This window comes from Phaseolus vulgaris, chromosome 5 (genome assembly GCF_000499845.2).
Source record: "Phaseolus vulgaris cultivar G19833 chromosome 5, P. vulgaris v2.0, whole genome shotgun sequence".
Classification (NCBI taxonomy): domain Eukaryota; kingdom Viridiplantae; phylum Streptophyta; class Magnoliopsida; order Fabales; family Fabaceae; genus Phaseolus; species Phaseolus vulgaris.
Window position 1 is genome coordinate 20,481,926 of NC_023755.2, and position 23,170 is coordinate 20,505,095.

General features: G+C 42.0%; 2 protein-coding genes across 2 annotated transcripts; one reads left to right on the forward strand and one right to left on the reverse strand.

The window, feature by feature from the left end:
* Positions 1 to 1,340: 1,340 nt before the first annotated feature.
* LOC137834105 (uncharacterized) lies at positions 1,341 to 2,185 on the reverse strand. Its single transcript, XM_068642170.1, has 2 exons — positions 1,881 to 2,185; positions 1,341 to 1,791 (listed from the first exon to the last, which is right to left on the reverse strand). Exons 1-2 carry the CDS (start codon positions 2,183 to 2,185, stop codon positions 1,341 to 1,343), a joined length of 756 nt encoding a protein of 251 aa, XP_068498271.1.
* A 13,500-nt stretch (positions 2,186 to 15,685) lies between these two features.
* Positions 15,686 to 18,800, forward strand: LOC137834107 (uncharacterized). The gene is made up of 3 exons (XM_068642171.1): positions 15,686 to 16,069; positions 16,893 to 17,242; positions 18,209 to 18,800. The coding sequence occupies exons 1-3, from the start codon at positions 15,686 to 15,688 to the stop codon at positions 18,798 to 18,800; spliced, it is 1,326 nt and encodes a 441-aa protein (XP_068498272.1).
* Positions 18,801 to 23,170: the final 4,370 nt, after the last annotated feature.

The following is a 23,170-nucleotide window of genomic DNA, read 5'->3' on the forward strand; positions in this document are numbered from 1 at the left end:
CCCAATTCATTTAGCAAAAAATTAAATCTCTCTTTAGCCATGGGTTTTGGAACAGATCAGCTAGTTGTAATTCAGTACCAATAAATTTGATCTCACAAGTTCCATTTGCAATATGTTCTCTTAGGAAATTATGTCTAATTTAAATATGTTTACTCCTAGAATGCATCACAGGATTCTTAGAAAAATTTATGGCACTAGTGTTATTACAATGAATATGTATTTTATTTAAGAGAATTCCAAAGTCCCTTAGCGGTTGCCTTAGCCACAGTGTTTGAGCACAACAACTTCCAGTTGTTATGTATTCAGCCTCTGCTGTAGAAAGAGCAACAAGACTTGTTTCTTGCACGCCAAGAAATTAGACTTGATCCAAGCATGTGGCAAGTTCCACTTGTGATTTTCCTGTCAATCTTGCAACTTGCAAAGTCTGAATCTGAAAAACCAGTTAAATTCAAGGAAACATTGTTTGGATACCATAGTCCAACATCTTTGGTTCCTTGCAAGTACTTCAGGATTCTCTTGGCTGCATTGTAGTGTGATTCCCTTGGATCTGATTGGTATCTTGCACATAAACATACAACAAAGATTAACCCATTGCATTTTGATTGATTCACTGATTTTCCTGCATGATCCTAATCCTGTTGATAGCTTGTTGAGATTGGCGTGCTGATTGCTTTGCATTTGTCCATCTCAAACTTCCTAAGCAAGTCATTGCAGTACTTAGCTTGATTTATGAAGATTCCATCTTTGAGTTGTTTAACTTACAATCCAAGAAAGTAATTCATTTCCCCCAACATGGACATCTCGAATTCACTTTTCATTACTTCTACAAATGCTTCACACAACTCTTCATTTGTGGATCCAAAAATGATGTCATCCTCATAGACTTGCACAAGTATAATGTCTTCTCTTTTCTTCTTTATGAAGAAGGTTCTATTAGATGTGTCTCGGTCATAACTTTGAGATAGCAGAAAGTCACTTAGCCTTTCATACCATTGTCTAGGGGTCTGCTTAAGTCCTTAAAGTGCCTTCTTGAGCTTGAACACGTACTCTGGATGTTTGTGGTCTTTAAATCCTGGAGGCTGAGAAACAAACACTTTTTCATTAATATTCATTTAAGAATGCAATCTTTACATCCATTTGGAATAACTTGAATCCTTTTATGCTGAAAAGTGCTAAGAGGAGTCTGATTACTTCTAGTCGTGCCACTGGTGCATAAGTCTCATCATAATTTATTCCCTCTTCCTGGTTGTAGCCCTTAGCAACTAGCCTTGCCTTGTTCCTAGTGATAACCCCATGTTCATCCATCTTATTTCTGTACACCCATTTAGTTCCTATGATGTTCATCTCGGATATGCTTTTTTTCTTCTGCCTCTTTCACCCTTCTTGCTGGCTGGTTTTTCTTTATTTTGATTGTTTGGACAATCAATCTTTATCTGACCTAGTTTACCACAACCAAAGCAAGTGTAATTAGAAGAATTTGATTCATTGGATTTAGAGTACCTTTTGCTTTGTTGAGTTCTGTCTCGGTTTTTCCTTTTTAGGAATCTGCTGAACTTTCTGGTGAGCAGACTCAAAATCTCAATATGTTCAGGATTTTCTTCTTCATCACTTGTATCATGATGTATGCTAGTCTTCAATGCAATTTCCTTGGTTCTTCTCTCCACTGTTTCTTGTTCTTTCATTCTTTTGAGCTCTAGCTCATGCTCCATCAGTTTTCCAAACAATGCCGTAGTGGAAAACTTGAATAAATCTCTGGTTTTAGAGATTATTGTCACCTTAGGTTGCCAACTCCTGTCAAGACATTTCAGCACCTTAATGTTGAGCTCTTCCCTATAAAAACCTTCCCAAGTCCAGTGAGATGGTTTACAATATGTGTAAACCATTTCTGCACATCTGCAATGTTTTCTTCTAGTTGCATCTTGAAAAGTTCATATTCTTGAATGAGTGAGTGCTTTCTTGCTCTTTTCACATCATTCGTGCCCTCATGTGTTACCTCTAATATTTCCCACATCTCCTTAACCGAGTTGCACTGAGACACCCTGAAGAATTCATCTATATTCAAGGCAGAGGTGATGATGTTCTTTGCTAGAGAATCATATTGAGCCTTCTTCTTTTCACTTTCACTCCATTCAGACCATGACTTCTTTATAGTTTCTTCTTTGACCACTGCATCCCAAATTCCCATGTCAATAGATTCCGTGAAAATTTTCATCCTAATTTTCTAGAATGCATAATTCAATCCACCAAACATAAGAGGTCTCTTGATAGACGCACCCTCAGCAAAAGGCATTTTAAACTCATACATAATGCACAAAACTTGAGTAAAGTACAAGTCCTAGTTCTTGATACCAATTGTTGGGTCTTTAAACAACCAACACACAGATTCAGATATTTACAAACAACAAAGAACTTATTCAGAATCTTTGAAGAACAATATGAACAAGCCCAGAAAAAACAAATTTAATTTTGATTCAACAGATTTATTTTCTGGCAGATTATCAAATTATGCAGAAAACGAGTACAGGGATTGAGAAGAAAGATGGACACACAGTTTATACTGGTTCACTCATCAAGAGTTACATCCAGTCTCACCTCACACCAAGGTGAAATCCACTAAACAATTCAAAACAAATTACAAAACCTTGTGGTTCTTGAACCCTTCAAGAACAAGGCACACACAATGCTGAAAAACTCTATTTCAGCAGCAAGAACACTCCAAAAAACCCTATCAAGAAGTGTTTATACAACCACCTTTACACAAGAATGAATAAGGAAAGAAAGCACCGGAAAAGAAGTTGCAATTTATGCAATTCAACAATGACAGTGTTAGGATCGATGGCTATAACAAGAGGGGGGTGAATTGTTTACAAAAGATTTTCCAAAATACTTTGCTTAGAATGAAACTTTAACAATCAACTCAAAAAAGCAATTCAGAAAGCCAATCAAATTACCAAACAGAAACAAATATCAGAAATATAATCAGTTAAAATAACGATTTAACCAGTTGTTTATGACAGCGGAAAATATCAAACAGATATGGGGAAAAGAGATAGAGAGAATTACACACAAGGTTTATACTGGTTCACTCTATCCCAAAGCTACATTCAGTCCTCAGTCAAACCACTGAGTATTTCACTATGTAACCAATCAAAAATTACACACACACCACACAAAAAGGTGACTTTGAATCCCACAAAGCCTACTCACCCTCTTTGCACACAATCAACACCTCAAGCCAGAATCACACTGACTTTACAGGATTTTACAACAGTTTCACAGAGAGCAATATGAACAATTACAAGAAACTAAACAAGGGTAGAAAACACCTGGAATCACAATACACCAAAAACCCTATTGATCAGTTCTTGAATTACAACAAAGCTCAAAAGCAATCTTGCTAAAATTTGGTAAAACACCTTTTCACAAACAGTTGGTAATCTCTCAAATCAATCTCAAATCAAAGCATCAAACTTTTCTATTTTATCAATCTTTTCACGTTTGAAAGAAGACTAGTTTTATATTACTTGAGAAGCTACCGTTGAAGGCAGATTTGAACAACCAAATAAGTTAAAACAGGTTTTCAAAAAACTGTTATGAAAACTTACATTTAATCGGTTAAAACTGCGATTTAACCAGTTGAATGGTTTTGACAGTTATACAACTGATTCAAAAAACAATTTCAAAACACCTTTGCTAGCTAAGTGACAAACAACCGGTTATCTCAAAACTTTAATCAGTTGTTTTTTCCTTTGCATGGAAAAACACTTTAATCTTTAAAATAGATTGAAATAAGCTTTGTTTGAGAATCAAGACTGATCTTACAAAGATTCTAAACCCTATAACAAAACCTAAACCTAAAACACAACACAACTTCATGCTTCATGAGGATTTGATACATCAAAGCTTCCCATCTTCAACAGACAGAACCTCAACCCTTGACTAAGGCACACAATGAACAAGCACACTTGAATTTCTTTAAGAGAACCTTTTAAGAAAACATTTAAAGCTTTTATCTCTCATTGAAAACTCTTTGATCTGTGTTAAAAAACGTGAGCACTTAGTCATTTTTCATGTGAGATGTGCCTTTTTTAAATAGAAAACAGTTTATAACAGTTTTTCAAAATAGTTGAAAGTTGTTATAAAAAGAACATGTTGAAGTTAAAATAAACGGATTGTTTTTCTAAAAAGCAAAAAATGATTTTTAAACCACTTCCAGCTTATCTTAACTTTAATAAAGGGTTGCAATAAATTGTTTGGTGCCCTAACAGAATTTTGAAAAACTTTAACTAGTTCAGAAATAAATCTATTATTTCACAAATAAACAGATTTATTTTTTGTGCAGTAACCTGAAAAATTAAGGTAGTTGATAGAAGAGTTTTCAAAAAGTTTTTGTGCTTGATCTTACAACCTTGGTTAGGGATATGAAGTAGGTCACAAAGCAAAAGGCCACCTTAAACTCATATTAACCTACTATGACCACTAATAACATCATCATTAACTTCAAAGCAAACAATACAATTTTCTACATCAAACATAGACACTAAGACTTGCTGAGAAGAAGTTTCATCCATCTTCAATAAAAGGCACCGACTAGGTGGTGGTGGATGTGTTAGCCGCATCCCTTCTTTTCCTTTTCCAACCTCCGTCAGCAACAGTTGAGGGATCGACTGCCCCGGTAGCAGATGGGTTGCCTGCTGCAACCGTCTCAAGGCTACCCCTGCCTTTACCCTTCTCGAGAGCCTTGGCACAAAAGGCCGACATGACATTGTCGGACCGAGGAGCCTCTTTTGTCATAATTTATGCACCAAGAAAAAACATTTAAGTTAAAGAATCTTTGACCAACCGAGACTCATAACAATGTAAACATACCATAAAAATTGTTCCACCGTTGGGAAGACTTCAACATGGTTAACAATTTCTGTATAGGGAGCGTTCGAGGGAGGTTGTCAAAAAGAGAATAAATCTCCAGTTCCTCAGCGCTCGGAGCTGAACGAGACCATTCCTTGAACCAGGTGGGATTACGGGTCCAATATAGAGGAAAATTGGACCGACCATCTTTGTCAAAGAAACGCCCCAAACCCTCGAGCTCAATAAAATTTTTAAAGAACTTTCCTTTGAATTTTTTGTATGAGGTGGTGAATGGACTAAAGAGAGTATTATCCGCCCAACTGACAAGTGAAAGCCAACTAACAGGGTCGGCTGGGTGGGAGGTGTAATAACTTAAGAATGTAGAAGGAGTAGGGGAGAGGCGAAACATGTCGCAGATAAGGCGAAAGGCTTGGGTGGAGGCCCATGTGTTTGGATGGAGTTTTGAATGAGTCACATTAAGCGTCCGGAGGACACCCATGGTGAAGTCATCAAAGGGGAGAGAGACATGCAAGTCAGAAAAAAGACAAGCATAAATAAAAAAGAAAGGACCCTCTGAGGGAGACCGACCCATATATACGTTATCGGTCGGTCGACAATAGTCAAAAGCCAGAATATCATCACTGGCATCCAGATTCAAGATAATATATTTTCCTATAAAGGAAGAAATGGAAGGTTCATCCATATATACAGAGGCAAATCCAATTACCCTAGGGTCTACCCAGTCAAGCTCCGAAAGATGGGATGACTCTTCAAGGGGATCTGATCGACCGACAACACCTTCTGGATTGTCAGCCCTTACAACAACCTCCACGAGGGGAAACGTCTGAATTGCTTCGACCGACAAGGGCTCGGTCGCGGAGGAGTCGAGGGAAGAAGAAGACGAAGAAAGAGAAGAGAACAGGGAAGAAGATGAAGAGTTGGAAGAAGATATGACTAACCTCTTGAGGAGTAAGGAAAGCAGCGCACTAGAACAAATAGGTTTCAGTTTCGGATGTCGGAGCAAGGAAGTAATGACTCAAAACAATGGGGAACCACTATTTATAGCCTTTGAAGAGAACAAAAGACAAATCGTCACTCTCATCTCAACTGTTGGATCTCTTTCAATCCAACGGTCCAGACGATTGGCGTTAAAATCCCTGTCATAATTATGCGTCACGTCATGCCTTAGGCACCGCCAACGTCACGTCCCACCTCGGGAAGCCCAACCATCACTACGACCTCGGATTAAGACTCTTCGAATTAACCATCATCGAGCCTGAGGGCAAATGTATTGGTAGGGTTCGCAGGAGCGAGACTTTGACTCGACACCCGGTCCAAGCCCCGGTCCGGATCGACCGACGTGACCAACAACAAGATTGATTAATGACCCATTGTTTGTGAATCTCTTTGTATTAGGCCCATTAACGACAATAGGCCCACAATAATTGTTTAAATTAGCACAAATCCCAAAAGATCAGGTATGCAATTATCCAATCTTAAATACTAAGTGTCGAGTGTTAGAATTTATGGCCTTAAACGAGAGGGGGGGTGAATTGTTTAAGAAAGATTTTAGTAAACTTTTAAGCTTAGAATGAAAAATACTTCAAGAAAACCTTGATTAAGAATTCAGTTTTTCAAAACATAAAGCAAAAGCACAATACTGGAAAAACAATCGGTTGTTTTACCGAAACAATTGGTTGTTTATACCAGTTATTAATTGACAAAACTGAATTTAAAGAGATAGGGATAGAGAAATTGTACACAGTTGTTTATACTGATTCACTCCAAATCCAGAGCTACATCCAGTCTTCTCAGAACCCTGAGGAAATCCACTAAGCAATCACCACTTGATCACTTACACCACAACCAAGAGTACCTTGAACACCTCAAGAAACGCACTCTCCTTGGCCAACACTAAGATTGCTGATCTTGAACACCTCAAGAACACACAGCTAATCTCAACAAACACAGAAACGAATTGTTCAACAGAGTACAAGGATTACACTTGTTACAGAAGATAATCTGAAATCAATACAAGCAGAATCCTATTCCAACACTTTGATCAATCACAAACTCTTAGCAATCTCAGCACTTTGAAAAACTCTTTGGAAAAACTTTGTCAAAGATTCTTAATTGTCAAATCTGTTTTTCTGAATTTATTCAAAGATGCAGTTTGTTATCAAATCTTAACAAACTCTTAAATTGCATTAAAAGATTGGTCAAAGCATTTAATGACTGGAGCGTAAGCAGTTAAAACATTTAAAGCTCAGTCAAAGAGAAAACAATTTTTCTGTTATGGTCCCAAAACAAATAATTGGTTGTTTCCTCGAATCAATCGGTTGTTTTGGTACTTTAACAGTTCAACCATTCAAAACAGTTTTCAATCTTTTTCTCAAAACACCTAAGTATAAACAATCGGTTGTTTCGACAAAACAATCGATTGTTTTAACTTAGTTTGAAAACATTTTACTTTCACAAAGATTGAGAATGCTAATGCTTTAGATTTAATCACAGGATGAATTACAACATATAAAATACCCCAGAATAAAGCTTAAACCAGCACAACAACATCAAGCATAGCAGAGACTTCAACATCCTTCAAAGGATTTGGATTCTTCAAAACTTGAACACCACAAGGTTCAACAATGCTTAAGTATGACTTGAGCGTCGAAGTATCTTTTGCAGGTACCATATGAGTTTGGAGTGAGCGAAGAGGAGGGGTGAAAAAGCAAAAATGTGAGAGTTCAATTGAAAGGAAAGAACAAGGTTCGGACTGACTAACCAACCGAAAGAGTGCTCAAATCGTTCTCTTGGTTCTAACTTGTTTGAAAACAAAAATAAATATAATTTATTTATTTATAAAAATTTAATAATATATTGATTGTTCATAAATTTATATTACTATGAATTTATATATATATATATATATTTTGTAAGTATATTTAAAATAAAATAAATGAATTATAGTCACATCTACTGTAAGAGTGACATTAATAAATGTGGTGAATGAAAAATAAAGGATATCCTAGGATTAGGAGAGACTGAAAATGTGTCCAAAAACTTTTTCTTTAGTGGTTGAAAATCTGTACGAAACTACTCTATTGCAAAAAAATTATGACACGTTTTCTTTAACCAGAGACTGGTTTTAGTCTAGGTACATCGAATCATTATTGTATAAAATGTTGAAAAGAAAAAATTAAAAAAAAAACTAAATAATTAATTTTTAATTAAAATTTATGAGGGTTCAAAAATAATTAAAAAAAATTAAAATTATTATTACTAAATATTTAATTTTCTGCAATTGTGCACAAAAATGTTGAATAAGCAGGTCTATTTTTATTATTTTATACTTACTAACTATTTCAATAAATAATTTTACAATCTTTTTTTAATTTAATAACTTTTAATTAGATTTTTAGTCTTAAGATACTAGTCTATTTTAACAAATATAACCTTAATATATGAAAAATTTAATAAATATATGAAATAATATTCTCACGCTAAAAAAGGCCAAGCGTCATAAGAGATTTTGTCTTGTTTAAATAAATATATCTTGGCAATATAAATTCTCTTGTTTGTTAGGGAAGATATCTCATCAAATAGAAAGTGGACATTGGTTTGTATTTTAAAAATATTAAAAATACATTTAAAAATAATTTATTATAAATCTAAAATTAGATAAGAAAAAGGATTGTAAGTTTAAAATATTAACAATAATATCAGAGTACTAAATAACTTAGTTTTTAACTAATTTAGAGATTTTTTTAATATATTTTTTAAGTGACGTAAGGTCATCTTTATTAAAACAATTGCATTGCAATATTATATTTTAATTTATTTTTTATAAGTCTTACTATATGATTTATTTACTTCTAAAATTTTATGATATTTTTTTAAATATAAAATTCTTATTTTAACATTTTTATAGAATTTTTTTTTAAGATGAAAATTATTTTTTTATTTCCAAAATTATAAATTTTATGTTATATTTTTATAAAATTTAGGTATTAAAATCTAATAGACTGTGCCACTTAAAAGGAAAAAAATAAGAATAAATAAAATAAATATAAAAAAGGGTAAAATAAAAAACTCTGTATGGTACAATCAGATTATAAGATAGAGAGAGTGGAAAGGAATCTTCTGTGCGTGCAGCAGCTCTTAACAGTGAGTTGTCAATTCCTGTATCAGAGTACAATCTTATCTTATTACAGAAAAATAAATTATTTATTAACTATTGTTTTCAAATAATAAATACACCCGTAACTATCAAGAAAATAACTGGTTTTTCAATATATTATTTAGTAATAATTTTTATATTTTGTTAAGTTTATTGACAATAGTTCATCTATCTTATATAAAAGTGAACATGAATGCATTCCTTACATTATTAATAATTCAAGTGATTCTCATAAGTGAAAATGTATATTCAGCAATATTATTAAATATTATAATTATTTAACCTAATTAATTTTATAACAATTTTGGAAAATAAAATTTAAAAGTTATGACATTGTCAATTCAAATAAATTTATCTGAATAGGAAAATTATTAAAAAAAATTAATTTTAAAAATAAAAAGAACTAATTATTTATATTAATATTTAACTAACTACTCATACTCATGTTTTAACTACTGTTTTTACTATTAATTTTAGAATTTAAAGTAATTAATAGTTGAAATTTAGATAATTAATTAAATATTATTCTTTAAAAGTTATTTTAAATAAAGAATTATTTTATTTTTTAAAATAATATTTAAATTAATCAATATAATAATTAATATTTTATTAAAATTATTTTTTTAATAGTTTTCTTGTAATATTTATTAATTAATTATTATTACAATATATAAAAGATAGTATATTAAAAAAATTAAAATAATTATATTTAGAATCTTCAAAAATAACAATGTTTTTTACGTGTTATCTAACGTGATGGTTTTCGAATGATTTAAATATATATATATATATATATATATATATTTACAATATATAAAAGATAGTATATTAAAAAAATTAAAATAATTATATTTAGAATCTTAAAAAATAACAATGTTTTTTTACGTGTTATCTAAGGTGATGGTTTTCGAATGATTTAAAATATATATATATATATATATATATATATATATATATATATATATATATATAGAGAGAGAGAGAGAGAGAGTGGCAGCCTTTTATGAATGAACTTGAATGGCTGGAGTGGGTGTCCAATTCACATAAAAACATATAAGAGGACCACATGGAGATAGTATTAAATATATTCTTTATAAAGTATTGATTTTTTTTTTCTTTTTATCGGTTTCTTGTCGAGCATCACACATAATTATTAGAATGCTGAACCACACCTTTTTATTAATATTTTGTTAACTTTTGAATGTAATTTTATTTTTATTTTTTCAATTATTTAGAATATGGGAATTGGAATTTACATAGAATTGAATGATAACAACTCAAAAGTTTTATAGACTTAAAGTAAACAAAATTGTAAAAGGATTATAATAATAAGATTGCAAATTTAAATAATAATAATAATAACTTAAAATATGATATATATATATATATATATATATAAATTAATTAAGATATCATTTTTCTATTTATTACAAAAGTCCAGATACTTGATAAAGATTATGATTTATCCTTGTTTTAATAGTTGAGAAGATCTCTAACTTTCATGTATATTTTTTTTAAATAAATTTTATTTTATAGTTAATAGTTAATTAGTAGTTTTCAATCCTTGTTCATTTTGTAACCTTTTATTTGAGTAATTTTCACTTTTATAGTATTAGAGAAGTTTTTGTTCGTTGTTTAGCATCAAGTAAGTTTGTTTTCTTCTTGAGTTTTTGAAGGTTATTTAGGTTTGATGAGTTTTTAGGATTAATTGTTTGAAGTAGAGTGATGCAAATATAGTGGATAGCTAAAGACCTGTGGTTTATTTTGTAAGGAATCTAATGATCAAAGTTCAAACCCAAATGACACTAAAGATCTATGTCCTAATTTGAAAAAAAAGGAAGTCTTTGAAGCATATTAAGGATGACTTACATTAATTGGTGGATATATCTTATGTCAAATAATATTTTTGAAAATTATATCGTGTGTATTCTAGAGAAAAAAATTCTTGGTGTTATGCCACTGACAATATTTTTTATTGTCCAGAGGACTCATGAAATAAGATTTTATTTATTTATGCTTGTCAATATTTTTATGATGATGAAAAAAATCAAGTTCTTAATTTATTGATAAAAAAATCTCGTTAGGTATCATATGTGCTTGAGGTTGTTGAATGAGGGATTTGAGGCGTTGTGGATATTAGGTAAACTTCATTGAAAACTTCTCATTGTTGATAAGAACATGACAATATGTTTCCTTCTTGTTAATTTTACTTGTTTTGATGATTTTAATTTAGTTCTTTTTCTCTTTATTGTAGATATCATGGCTATCACAAATCCAAAAACAAATATTACTTCAAGAAACTTAAAATGAAGTATCTCATTGTTATTGTCGAAAAGAAGAAGAATAAGTTTGAGGAAGGAACGTCTTGGTTCCAAAAAATTTACATCCTCCGCACAACCAGAGGCACAAAAAGAGGAGGTCTTCCTAAAAACATCATTTTGATAAGTCACTCTCTCTTAGGTCGTTGAAAAGGTTTCATAATCCTATTGAGACTGAAACAAGTTCCTCAACAAGTGGTTTCCTTGGTTGAAACCTTTAGCTATAAAAAAATTAGTTTTTCATTAAGTTCATCCAACAAATAGAGCTTTACATATCGACCCTCCCCAAGAATTACTAAGTACCTTTGTGGAGTTATGGGGAAAGAATGGGCTTTTAAATGGTGGAAGATGGTGCCTTGGTAGAGGTGGAAAAGCTAATAAACAAGTATGATAATTGTAGAAGTTCCTTGAAAGATGTTACAAATGTTAACACTTTCTTCACTAACAAGAACAAGGAGTTGGAAATAGTGTGCTCAAATGATTGATAGTCAGTTGTCTTGGCATGACCCTAACTTATATCATCCTCTCTCATCACACCAAGCAGGAGAGGACATAAAAGGAAGATGAGAAATTCTTGAAGGCACAACAACATGTTCTCGACCAACATGAGAAAGATTTAACAAGGTTATTCGCCAAGGGGCCTTTCCACATGATTCTCTTAAATAAAGGGAATTTTGATGTCAACGAGGATATTTAGTTAGCATTATGTCATTTAAGATGATTTTTGGATATGTAAACATAGTTAACACCATATCATTCAAGTCAATTTAGTCATTGTACCGACCTGTCCTCGGGCGTTGACCAAGGTCAACACTTGGTAGGACCCATCAGGGACGCAATGAGGTGAGAAGGGAGGTCGACCAGGTCTCGGGCGTTGACTGGCCTCGGGCATTGACCGACCTCAGGCGTTGATTGGCCTCGGGCTTTGACCGGCCTCGGGCGTTGACTGGGTTTGGGCCAAGAAGTGCTTACAGCTGGGTGGTGCCACCCCCCATACCCACGGGTGAGAGTGACCGTGGAGGGGGCGTGGAGGTCTCGGGCCTCGGTACCCCGAAAGAGTAATAATAGAAGAGAAAAGTGGTTTCCAAGCCACACCCCCAGTACCAGCAGGGAGAGACCCAACTCACGGAGTATCTGTGCATGAGGCATGGGAACGCGTAGTACGCGCCACCGTTAGAAAACCACTGGGACAGATACGGCCCTTGAAAGGACCACATCCCAGGGGGTAATCTGCATGTATGGTACGTGAGGAGGGCAGAAATACTCGCAGGGCGAGTGACTAAGAAGCTGGGGCGCATGAGTTGGCACCTAGGTAGTCACCCCCTGCGCCAGATGCACTTCGAGAAGGGAGATTTACACGCTGGGATTACCCTAAGTTGGGTTACAGCGTCGTAAGGCCACCCGCGCAAAGTTACGCTTAAGTCAGAAGGAGACACGTGGCAAAAGCACTGGAAAGGTATATAAGCTTTCGTTGTCAGCAGACTAAGGTACCTTTGCACCTTTTACACTTTTGACATGTTTTGAGTCATTTGCGCTTACACACTGTACGCACGAGTGACTTGAGAACAAGAGAGAAAATAGTTAGAATTCAGTTACGCACCTTCTGAACACAGTGTCTGTGGTGTTTTGATACGGAGGTGCACGGTGTTTTCTGCCAGTACTGACTTGAGCGTCAGAGTGCAAATGGCCGCGAGGGCGCCCTTTGTTCTCTCTATTTCAGGTATTCACGACGGCGAAGGGTGAAGATTTGGAACGAAGACGAAGGAGTCCTTGATACGCAGCTTGAAGCTACGCACGAAGAACAATCTGGTCAACCGGCAGGAACATTTGGCGCCCACCGTGGGGTCTGATCTAAAACAACAGTCCCACCGCAAGAAGTTCGAGTTTCAGTAGCGATAGCGAGGTTCGTGGAAGTTTTTCAAGATTCTTGCAAGACTCATTGATAATCTTCAAGATTCGTTCAGTTCCATCGAAGAAAGTTCTAAGATCTGCAGAAACAGTTCAAGATTCTCCAAGAAACCGTGAAGAATGAGGACTACGAGGCAGAGTTCAACAATGCGCGCAGAGAGTGATGGCATGACCTTGCAGCAGGTCATGGAGGTGATGCAAGGCCTTCAAGAGGCGATGGCGGCGTCGAAAGCAAAGCAAGAACGCATTCAGCTGGATCTTGCGGCGTCGCAGGCGAGAAATGAAGAGTTCTGCCGCGTGAACGAAGATTTGCGCCGCGGGATGCGCAACCACCCTGGGAATCGCGAAACAGAGGATCGTGAGTGTTTTACACCGCCCAGGGAGTTTCCCATGCATTTCTCGCAGTATATCATGGAGGTAGTGATCCCCCACACGTTTGTACGTCCTAAGGTGATGTTCACAGGAATGGAAGATCTAGAGGCGCACCTCACTGTGTTCCACACGTAGATGATGCTTGTCGTCGGTTCTGACGCCGTGAGGTGCAAGCTCTTCATGAGCACGTTGACAGGTATGGCAATGGACTGGTTTATTAGCCTTCCAGATGGTCACGTGACCTCCTTTGCGCAGCTTTCACAGCTGTTCAGGGAGTAGTACATCGTGAACCGGGCTCCCCCGCCGGTGTCGTATGACCTCTTCGATGTGAAGCAGTATCAGGGGAGACGTTGAAAGAATACATCAACCGTTTTTGGGCGCAGGTGGTGAAGGTTGGAACCACGGAAGAGCCAATGATCGTGTATGCATTCAGGAAGGGGATCTGTCCTGGGCCATTCTGCGAGTCAATCATTAGGAATCGCCCCAGAACTTTTGCAGAAATCAAGCGTCGCGCGGTGGAGCACATCACAACGGAAGGTGAGGTGTGCGAGAAACGTGCAAGTGTCGCACCCGCACGCCTTAGAGCATAGTCGCATGCACAACCCGCCAGGGTGAATGAAGCTGTGACAGGGAGGAGAGGCCAAGAGAGGAAGCGCCCCTACGAAGAGAGGAAGCCCCCTTACGAGGCGAGGAAGCCCCTGGCGAGGGGGCACTCAGGGGAGAACAGGCCAGTCAGGCACGACTTTGTGGTGGAGTTGAAGGACCTCATTGTTGTGCTTAACATAGCAGATATGTTAAGGGTTTCTCTAACGATAGATAAGGTGCTGGGACCATACAAGGACGCGTGGTGTGAGTTCCATCAAGCGTTTGGGCATCAGATCAACAACTGCTTGGCTCTGGGCCATCAGTTGGACGAGCTAGTCAAGAGCGGGTTCTTGAATGACTATCTGGTGGGGTCATCCGCAGCTGCGGCCTTGGCGGTACCGGTAGAAGATCAGGCTCATGAGATGCCTATCCATGGGGAGGTTCACACCATTTCTGGTGGTTTTTTAGGCGGAGGATGCACTGCCTCTCAGCGCAAGAGGTATGTGCGGTCAGTGAATTCGGTGGCTGAGCAGGGGGCGGATGATTCGCTGGACATCGACCTTGCGTTCACGAGGGCTAATCTTCACGACGTCGTCCCCCACGATAATGACCCTGTGGTGATTTCAGTCGTAACTACTGGGAGGAAGGTGCACCGCGTGCTCGTGAACCAGGGCAGCTCTGCGGATGTAATGTTCTGGTCCACGTTCAATAAGTTATAGATGTCCCCTGATCTGCTGAGGCCATATACAGTGTGCTTGTATGGCTTCGTAGGGGACCAAGTGGAGGTGCGCGACTATCTAGAGCTGAGGACGACTTTCACGGATGGTACCGCGTCGCGCACTGAGAACATAAGGTATCTAGTTGTGAATGCCAATTCGGCGTACAACATTCTGCTGGGGAGGCCAGCCTTGAACAGATTGATGGGGGTGTCGTCCACACGACACATGAAGCTGAAACTGCCTTATCTCAGTGGCAGAGTGATCGTGATCAAGTCCGATCAGCAGGAAGCGAAAAAGTGCTATGAAAATAGCCTAAAAATAAAGAGAGGCGTGTTTATGGTGGTGGAGTGCCCACCCAGCGCGGATATGCCCATGGAGGTAGAGCCCGTGGAGGAGACGCCCGCGGAAGCAGTGCCCGTGGAGGAGGCGCCCGCGGGGGCGGTACCCGTGGAGGAGACGCCCATGGAGGAGATGCCCGGGGTGGCATTGCCCATGGGGGAAGCGCCTACTGAGGAAGCATCTAGAAGGCAAGGCCTCGAGGGTGTAGCTCGCGCGGAGAACTCTCGGGATAGGCGTCCCGAGCCGGTCGAGAACATGGTGGAGAGGCGGATTGGTGGGAAGACCTTTAAACTGGGACGACTGCTGGGTCAGGAAGAGCAGGACCAGGTGGCGGCAGTAATCTCATGCTGGACGTCTTTGCATGGTCCGCCTCGGACATGCTCGATATCGACCCAAATTTTTTATGCTACCATCTCACCATGGACCCTAAGGTCCGCCCTGTGCGACAGAGGAAGAGGAAGTTCAACGAGGAAAGGCGCCTCGTCATGCAGGAAGAGACCAGAAAGCTGCTGAGTGCCGACCACATCAGGGAGATCCAATACCCTGAGTGGTTGGCCAACGTGGTGTTAGTGAAGAAGGCAAACGAAAAGTGGAGGATGTGTGTGGACTTCACTGACTTGAATAAGACGTGCCCCAAGGATTTGTATCCCCTGCCCAGCATCGACGCGTTGGTGGACAGCGCCTCGGGCTGCAAGATGCTGAGCTTTCTGGATGCGTTTTCGGGGTACAACCAGATCAAGATGCAACCCCGCGACGAGTGCAAAACGACGTTCATGACCGAGACGTGCTGTTATTGCTACAAGGTAATGCCGTTTGGTTGAAGAATGCAGGCGCCACCTATCAGAGATTGATGGATAAGGTCCTTGCACCCATGTTGGGTAGAAATGTGCAGGCCTACGTAGACGACATGGTGGTGACCTCCCAAGAGCGGGGGCGGCACACAACTGATCTGGAAGAGTTGTTCGCCACAATAGGCAAGTACCGCCTGAAGCTGAACCCTGAGAAGTGTATCTTTGGGGTCGAGGCGTGTAAGTTTTTGGGTTTTCTCCTCACTGAACGGGGGATAGAGGCGAACCCCGACAAGTATGTGGTGATTCTGGCAATGAGGAGTCCCGCCTCGGGCGGTGAAGGAGGTGCAGCAATTGACGGGGCGGATGGCCGCTCTGTCCAAGTTCGTGTCCGCTGGAGGAGACAAGGGGCACCCTTACTTCCAGTGCTTAAAAAGAAACAGTAGGTTCGTGTGGACTTCCTCAAGCTCAAGGAGTATCTGGCGGCTCCTCCCGTGCTTTGTAAACCACGAACAGGCGTGCCCCTCCGGTTATACTTTGCGGTGACCGAGTGGGCGATCAATGCTGTGCTGGTTCAGGAGTAGGACCAGACCTAGCAACCTAAATACTTCGTAAGCAAGGTCTTGCAAGGGCCGGAGGCGAGGTATCAATCTTTAGAGAAGGCGGCTCTGGCGGTGGTGTTCTCGGCCAGGAGGCTCCGTCACTACTTCCAAAGCTTTACGGTGGTGGTAATGACGGACCTCCCCATCTAGAAGGTGTTACAAAAGCCAGATGTCGCAGGGAGGATGGTCCGTTAGGCGGTGGAGCTATCTGAGTTTGATATTCTGTATGAGCCCAGGGGGTCCATCAAGGGACAAGTGTACGCGGACTTCCTGGCGGTGCTCTCGCCAGGAAGCACACAACAAGAGGAAGAGGTTGGCTCCCAGTGGGTGGGTCCTCAAATCAGCAAGGGAGTGGAGCCGGCGTGGTCCTGGAGGGGCCAAACGGTTTGCTGATCGAGCAAGCCTTGAGGTTTGCGTTCAAAGCAAGTAATAATCAAGCAGAGTACAAGGCCCTAATAGCTGGGATGCTCTTAGCCAAAGAGATGGGTGGGTGGAGCGTGTTGGCCAAGAGTGATTCGCAGCTGGTCACGGGGCAGGTGACCGGGGAGTACCAAGCCAAAGACCGGCAGATGGCTGCATATTTGAGGTATGTCCAAGTGCTGAAAGGGGCGTTCGTGGCGTTCGAGTTGGTCCACGTCCCAAGAGAGTAGAATGCCCGTGCTGACCTGCTCGCCAAGCTGGCCAGCTCAAGCAAGGGGGGAAGGCAGAGGACGGTCATCCAGGAAACCCTCAAAACGCCGCGAACGTTTGTGGCGGATAACAGGGTGGACGTCCTTCAGATCAGTGCGTTCAAGGGAAGGCCGAGGAGCCATCGGTCCTTGATTCAGGACACGGCGAGGGCCCCCAGTATAAGTGTCTACCCGGCCTCGCCAAAAGAGGAGGACCCCATGCAGGTGTGCGTCCTGGAAGAAGGGGACACGTGGATGACGCCCTATAGGCGCTACATTGCGGATGGGATCCTCCCAGCAGAGCCCGAAGAGGGCAAGAAGATAAAGAGAAATTCCGCGTGGTACCCTCGTGGATGGAGCACTGTTCAAACACGGGTTCACGCACTCGATCTTGACATGCGTAAGCGGAGATGAGTGCACGAGGATAATGTCTGAACTCCATGAAGGAATTTGTGGGAGCCACGTAGAAGGAAGGTCTTTGGCGTCCAAGGTGGTGCGTGCAGGCTTCTACTGGCCAACAGTGAGGGAGGACTACGTAAGGTACGCCCAGCAGTGCAAGCAGTGCCAATTGCATGCCGACTGGCACAAGGCGCCCCCGGAAGAGCTGAGGTCAATTTACAGCCCATGGCCTTTCCACACATGGGGGATTGACATTTTGGGGCCCTTCCCATTAGAAGTAAGGCAGATGAAGTACTTGATAGTTGTTATTGAGTACTTCACAAAATGGATAGAAACAGAGCCAGTGGAGCAGATCACCGCACACAAGGTACAACACTTTGTCTGGAAGAACATTGTGTGTCGCTTCGGTGTACCTAGGCACCTTGTCTCGGATAATGGTACTTAGTTTGCAAGCCAGTAGCTGGGCAAGCTGTGTACTGAGGTAGGCATCAAGCAAGTGTTCGCATTAGTCGAACTCCCCAGACGAACGAACAGGTGGAGTCCGCCAACAGAATCTTGCTGAGGGGGTTGAAAAGGAGGCTTGAGAAGGCCAAAGGAGCTTGGGAGGAGGAGGTGCCCAGGATAGTATGGGCCTACCACACCACGCCCCAGACTTCCTCCATGGAGACGCCGTTCAGCTTGGTATACGGATCGGATGCCATGATCCCAGTAGAGATTCACGAGAGCTCACCGCGCTTCCCGAGTTTTGTGGCTGAAGAGTCCAACGAGGAGAGGAAGGTAAATCTAGATCTGTTGGACGAAGCCAGAGAAGAAGCAAGAATAAAGGCTGAGGCCGTGAAGATAAGAGTAGAGCATCAGTATAGTTCCAAGGTGAAGCCTCGGCAGTTCCAAGTGACTGACTTGGTCATGCGGAAGGCTCATCAATATGAGTTGGAAAACAAACTGTCCCCTAAGTGGACCGGGCCCTTCAGAGTAACCGAGGCTCGGGGGAACGGGTCGTATAAGCTTGAAACTCTGGAGGGAGGCCCCATCCCGCGCACTTGGAATGCGACAAACTTGAAGTTTTATTTCAGTTAAAAACTCTATACAGTGTACAGTTAAGGGGACACTCTTTTTCCCTTTCGGGGTTTTTTTAATGAGGTCACCCAAGTAAAAATCAGTTTAAGCATACATTGTCTTAACTTTTCCTTATTACGATGTAAAGAAACGCTGAGAAGGAATGACGCGGTTCAGTGCGAAACAAAATCGTCACGTTGGTGTTTAGACACCTCAGCATGAGTGATGCAGATATCTCCTCTGGGTGTGGGCACCAAGCGAGCAAACCGCCTCGAACGTTTAGATACCCCGAAGGGGAGTGACGGGGGGCGCACTCTTCGGGCATGGACGTCAAGTGCGAAAGATAAGTATACCCCAGTTAAAATCTGGGTGTCTTGTCCCTGGGAAGGAGTTAACGGATTCCTTCAGGACGCCTCCTCCCCAGGTGAGAGCGACAAACCCCCGGTAAGGTAAGTATAACCCAGTTAAAATCTGGGCGTCTTGTCCCTGGGTAGGAGTTAACGGATTCCTTCGGGACGCCTCCTCCCCAGGTGAGAGTGACAAGCCCCCGGTAAAGTAAGCACAACCCAGTTAAAATCCAGGCGTCTTATCCCTGGGCAGGAGTTAACGGATTCCTTCGGGACGCCTCCTCCCCAGGTGAGAGCGACAAGCCCCCGGTCACCCTGATGTTTAGACACCTCGCAAGGAAGTGGCGGGGGCGCCTACTTCGAGCGTGGGCATCAGGCAGAAAGGAAGTTCGGAGAAGTGGAGAGCCATGTGCCTTGGTGCAGATACACGCCAGATAGGAGAAGCGCCATCCTTCGGGAAACCTTCTCCTTGGGCGTAAACGCCAAGTTCCTTCGGGAAACCTTCATCTTGGTGTTTAGACACACCGGGGACGATACGACACTACTTTTAGCAGGTCTCTCCTCAGGCGTGGGCACCAAGTACACTAACCGCCTTGGTGTTTTAGACACACTGAGGACGAAACGACACTCCTTCCTAGCAGGCCTCTCCTCGGGCATGGGCACCAAGTGCGAGAGATAAGGACTAGTTGCCTTGGTTTTAGACACACCGGGGACGGTACAACACTGCTTCAGTAGGCCTCTCCTCGGGCATGGGCACCATGTGTAACTTTGTCCCAGTGTCTAGACACACTGAGGATGAAACGATTTTGTTTTTAGCAGGTCTCTCCTTGATTGTGGGCACCAAGTACGAGTAAGTAGGCTTCGGCCAAGATAAGTCCTCCTTCACCTTTGAGCGATGTCGAGGCCAGTAACACCTTCGAGGGTAGGCGCCTCAGGGCCACGAGGGTTAAATGAAGATCAAGATAAGAGATTCCTATGAATTTGGAAGAGGCAGGGATCAAGCGAAAGGTATGCACGTTCGAATTAGTAAGAAAGATAAGAGGAAGAGCGCGTACTACCTATAGTTCGAGAAAGAAAGTAAGCTAAAGCGAAGTAAATCAAAGGTAAACAAGCAGAAACATCTTTGAAGCAGTAAATAGAGGCAAGTAGAAGTAAATCTTTAAAGTTAGAAGATGAAGGTCATTCAGAATGTGAAGAGTAGATAACAAAGTTTTAAAGTTACAAAGAAAAGGAAAGTCAGTCGTCTTCGGAAAATTCCAGGGGCACGACTTTCCCCTCGACGACATGGTTAGTAGGGGCATAGTTGGAGATGTCCATCTCAGGGTGTTTGCAGACCACCTGAGACAGAGCTTCCCCAAACCCTGCAGCAAAAGCATTCACAGCGTCGTCAAAGAGCTCTTTCTCAATCTTTTGAGAGTCCTCAGCTTGGGAAACCAGCTTTTTCTCCATATCCGCCAAGGCTTTAACCTTCTCAGCAAGCTGCTTGGTGAGTTCATCTTTCTCTGTTAGCTGTGTGGTGAGTTCAGTCTTCATCAAATCAAAAGCTTCATTCTTGGCAGCAAGTTCAACCTCCACCTTGCCCAGGTTTACCTCTTGAGAAACACAGCGCTCCTCAAGGGTGGTTATTCTGGTTTTGGAAGTATCGGCGGCTGCTTTCAGCTCAACGATCTTTTCATGAAGGGGCACTACTTTGGCAAGAAGTTCAGTATATTTTTGGCCTGCTTCATGAAGCCTTTTGTTAGCTGCTTCCTCAGCTTTTTGCGCCACCTTTAGAGCCTCTTTGATAGCGGCCTCTTGGTTGAACCAGCGGCAAGCCTGGTCGATTGTTTGTTCTTTCAGCAAGGCCAATTAATCTGCCAGAGCCTGGTACTCCGTGGCCTTGGTTTCAGTTTGTTGCCGCCAAGAGCTGACGCGTGAAAGGTATCCCCCAAGGGAACGAATAACACTCTCCTCCATGGCCTCGTCAGTTGAGCCTTCCGGGAGCACTTGCTGGAAGCCATTCAACAAGTGTTGGACGACCCGAGGAAGCTCTGGGGCTGGTGCAGAAGTGGGCTCAGGGGCAGTTTCAGCTCCCTCTCCCAGTGCTCTATAGTTAGGAGTTGTGAAGACACTTGGAGGATGCTCCCTCAGAGACTCAACATCCTTGTTGGAGGTGGAGTGGGATGTGGCCACTGTGGTGGTCCTCCTCCTTTTGAAGACTGGTCCCTCAACAGTATCCTCCTCGTCGCTCGAGGGAACAATCACCACCCCTTTGCCTTTGTCTAGGGGGGCTGGTGGAGATGAGGCCCCAACCATGGCCAAGGGGATGGCCGCGATGGGAAGTGGAGAAGTAGGGGTTGGTATGGTATGAAAAGAAGGGGGGGTTTTGGGTGGTTTGAGCAGGTGCAGGTGTTGGTGTGTTTTGGGCAGGGGAAGTTGGAGAGGTGGCAGCAAGAGCATCAGGGGCTGGGGGTGTAGAGGCACCAGCCCCACCAGAAGTGGCCTTGCCACGAGTGGACAAGACCTTGGCAAACCTCTTCCGTTTCTCCACGCCTAGTATCATGTCTGCACCAGAGAAAAGCATTGTGAGTCAAGCATGCCAGGAAAATAGTATAAGAACAATTTGTAAAGTGTGCAAGAAAAAGCAGTATAAATAAAGATGGAGAGTTGAGGTTAGTAAAGAAGGGATTACTCCTGATCCGATCGGTCATCGGTAGTCGATGACGTCAGCAGCAGAGGACCACGTGGACCACTCGCAGGGTGACACGTGGACCAGGTGACAGAGAGATCAGGGAGACGATCGCCAAGAGCGGTGATCGGGGGGTCCGTAACCAAGGGACCACCGACAGATCAGGCAGCAGAGAGGTCAGGGGACAGATCACCCAGTACGGTGATCGGTGGTCAGTAACCGAGTGGCCACCAACAGACCAGTTCCCATACGAACGCCTGGGGGCAGAACGCGAGAAGCAATAGAGCACTGATCAGTCATCGGGGTCTCGTGTTACACGCAGTTAAACTGGGACTGAGGTTCCCAGCGAGAGCGTTACGCATGGACCTCGCATGAGCACATCTCAGGGAATCATGCACGAGAGTGGCCTGAGGGAACTAGTAAACCAGTCAGTGATTGGTGATTCCCTCAACCCATTACGTGCGTGACACCGCGAAGGGTAAGCCGTTTACGCAGAGAGCAACGTTTGGTGAGTGTGCCTAGACCAGCCACACCTGGCGTTCTCCTAAGAGTATGCGATTTACCCAGATGGGAGAAATATCCTAAGTTACTCCGCAAGGGCGTAACTTAGGCACACAAAGAGAAGCGCTAGAGCCCTTCCAGTAAGTGACACGTGTGTGGTTAGATGTGAGTTGCAGGCCTCCACGTGTCATCATCTGAGAGGGGTGCGGTCCAGATAAAAGTGCACTCCGTACCACTAAGGGTACAGACAGGCGCAGCCAAGCGCAGAGACGCGCAGACACGCACAGACTCTCACGCTCTCACTCTACTGATTCTAGAGGTACGTTGTCGCAGAAAAGCATAACAGGGTTCTGACACATGCCAGAAAGCATAACAAAATTCTGTTAGGCCCAGATACAGAGAGAGACATAAAAGAGAATCAGGGAGAGATTGAGAGGGGGGATACGAACGAAAAAGAGAGCAAGAGTTTTTCACACACACTACTAGTTTTTCTCATTTGGTGGTTCTGTGGTCTAACTTGATCGTCGGAGTGCAAACGGCCGCTAGAGGCGCTGTCTGTGTGTGTTGCAGGTCACGTTTGGAGATCCGAGAGAAGGTTCTGAGGGTGATTTTGCAGAGAACACAGTCGCGTAGACGGGTCAGAGAGTGCTACAAAGCGATTCCTCCACGTTCGAGTTTTCGGCAGGACCATTTGGCGCCCACCGTGGGGCACGAGTGAATCGTGGTCCCATATACACCATAGTTTTTGAAGCTTACCAGAGTTTTACCAAGTTCTTTGCTAGGGAAAGATGCCAAGAAACAGACAACCATCACCTGCGCCATCTGCTGACGAAGGAGCTGTGACAATGGCGCAGGTCCTGGAGATGGTGCGTACG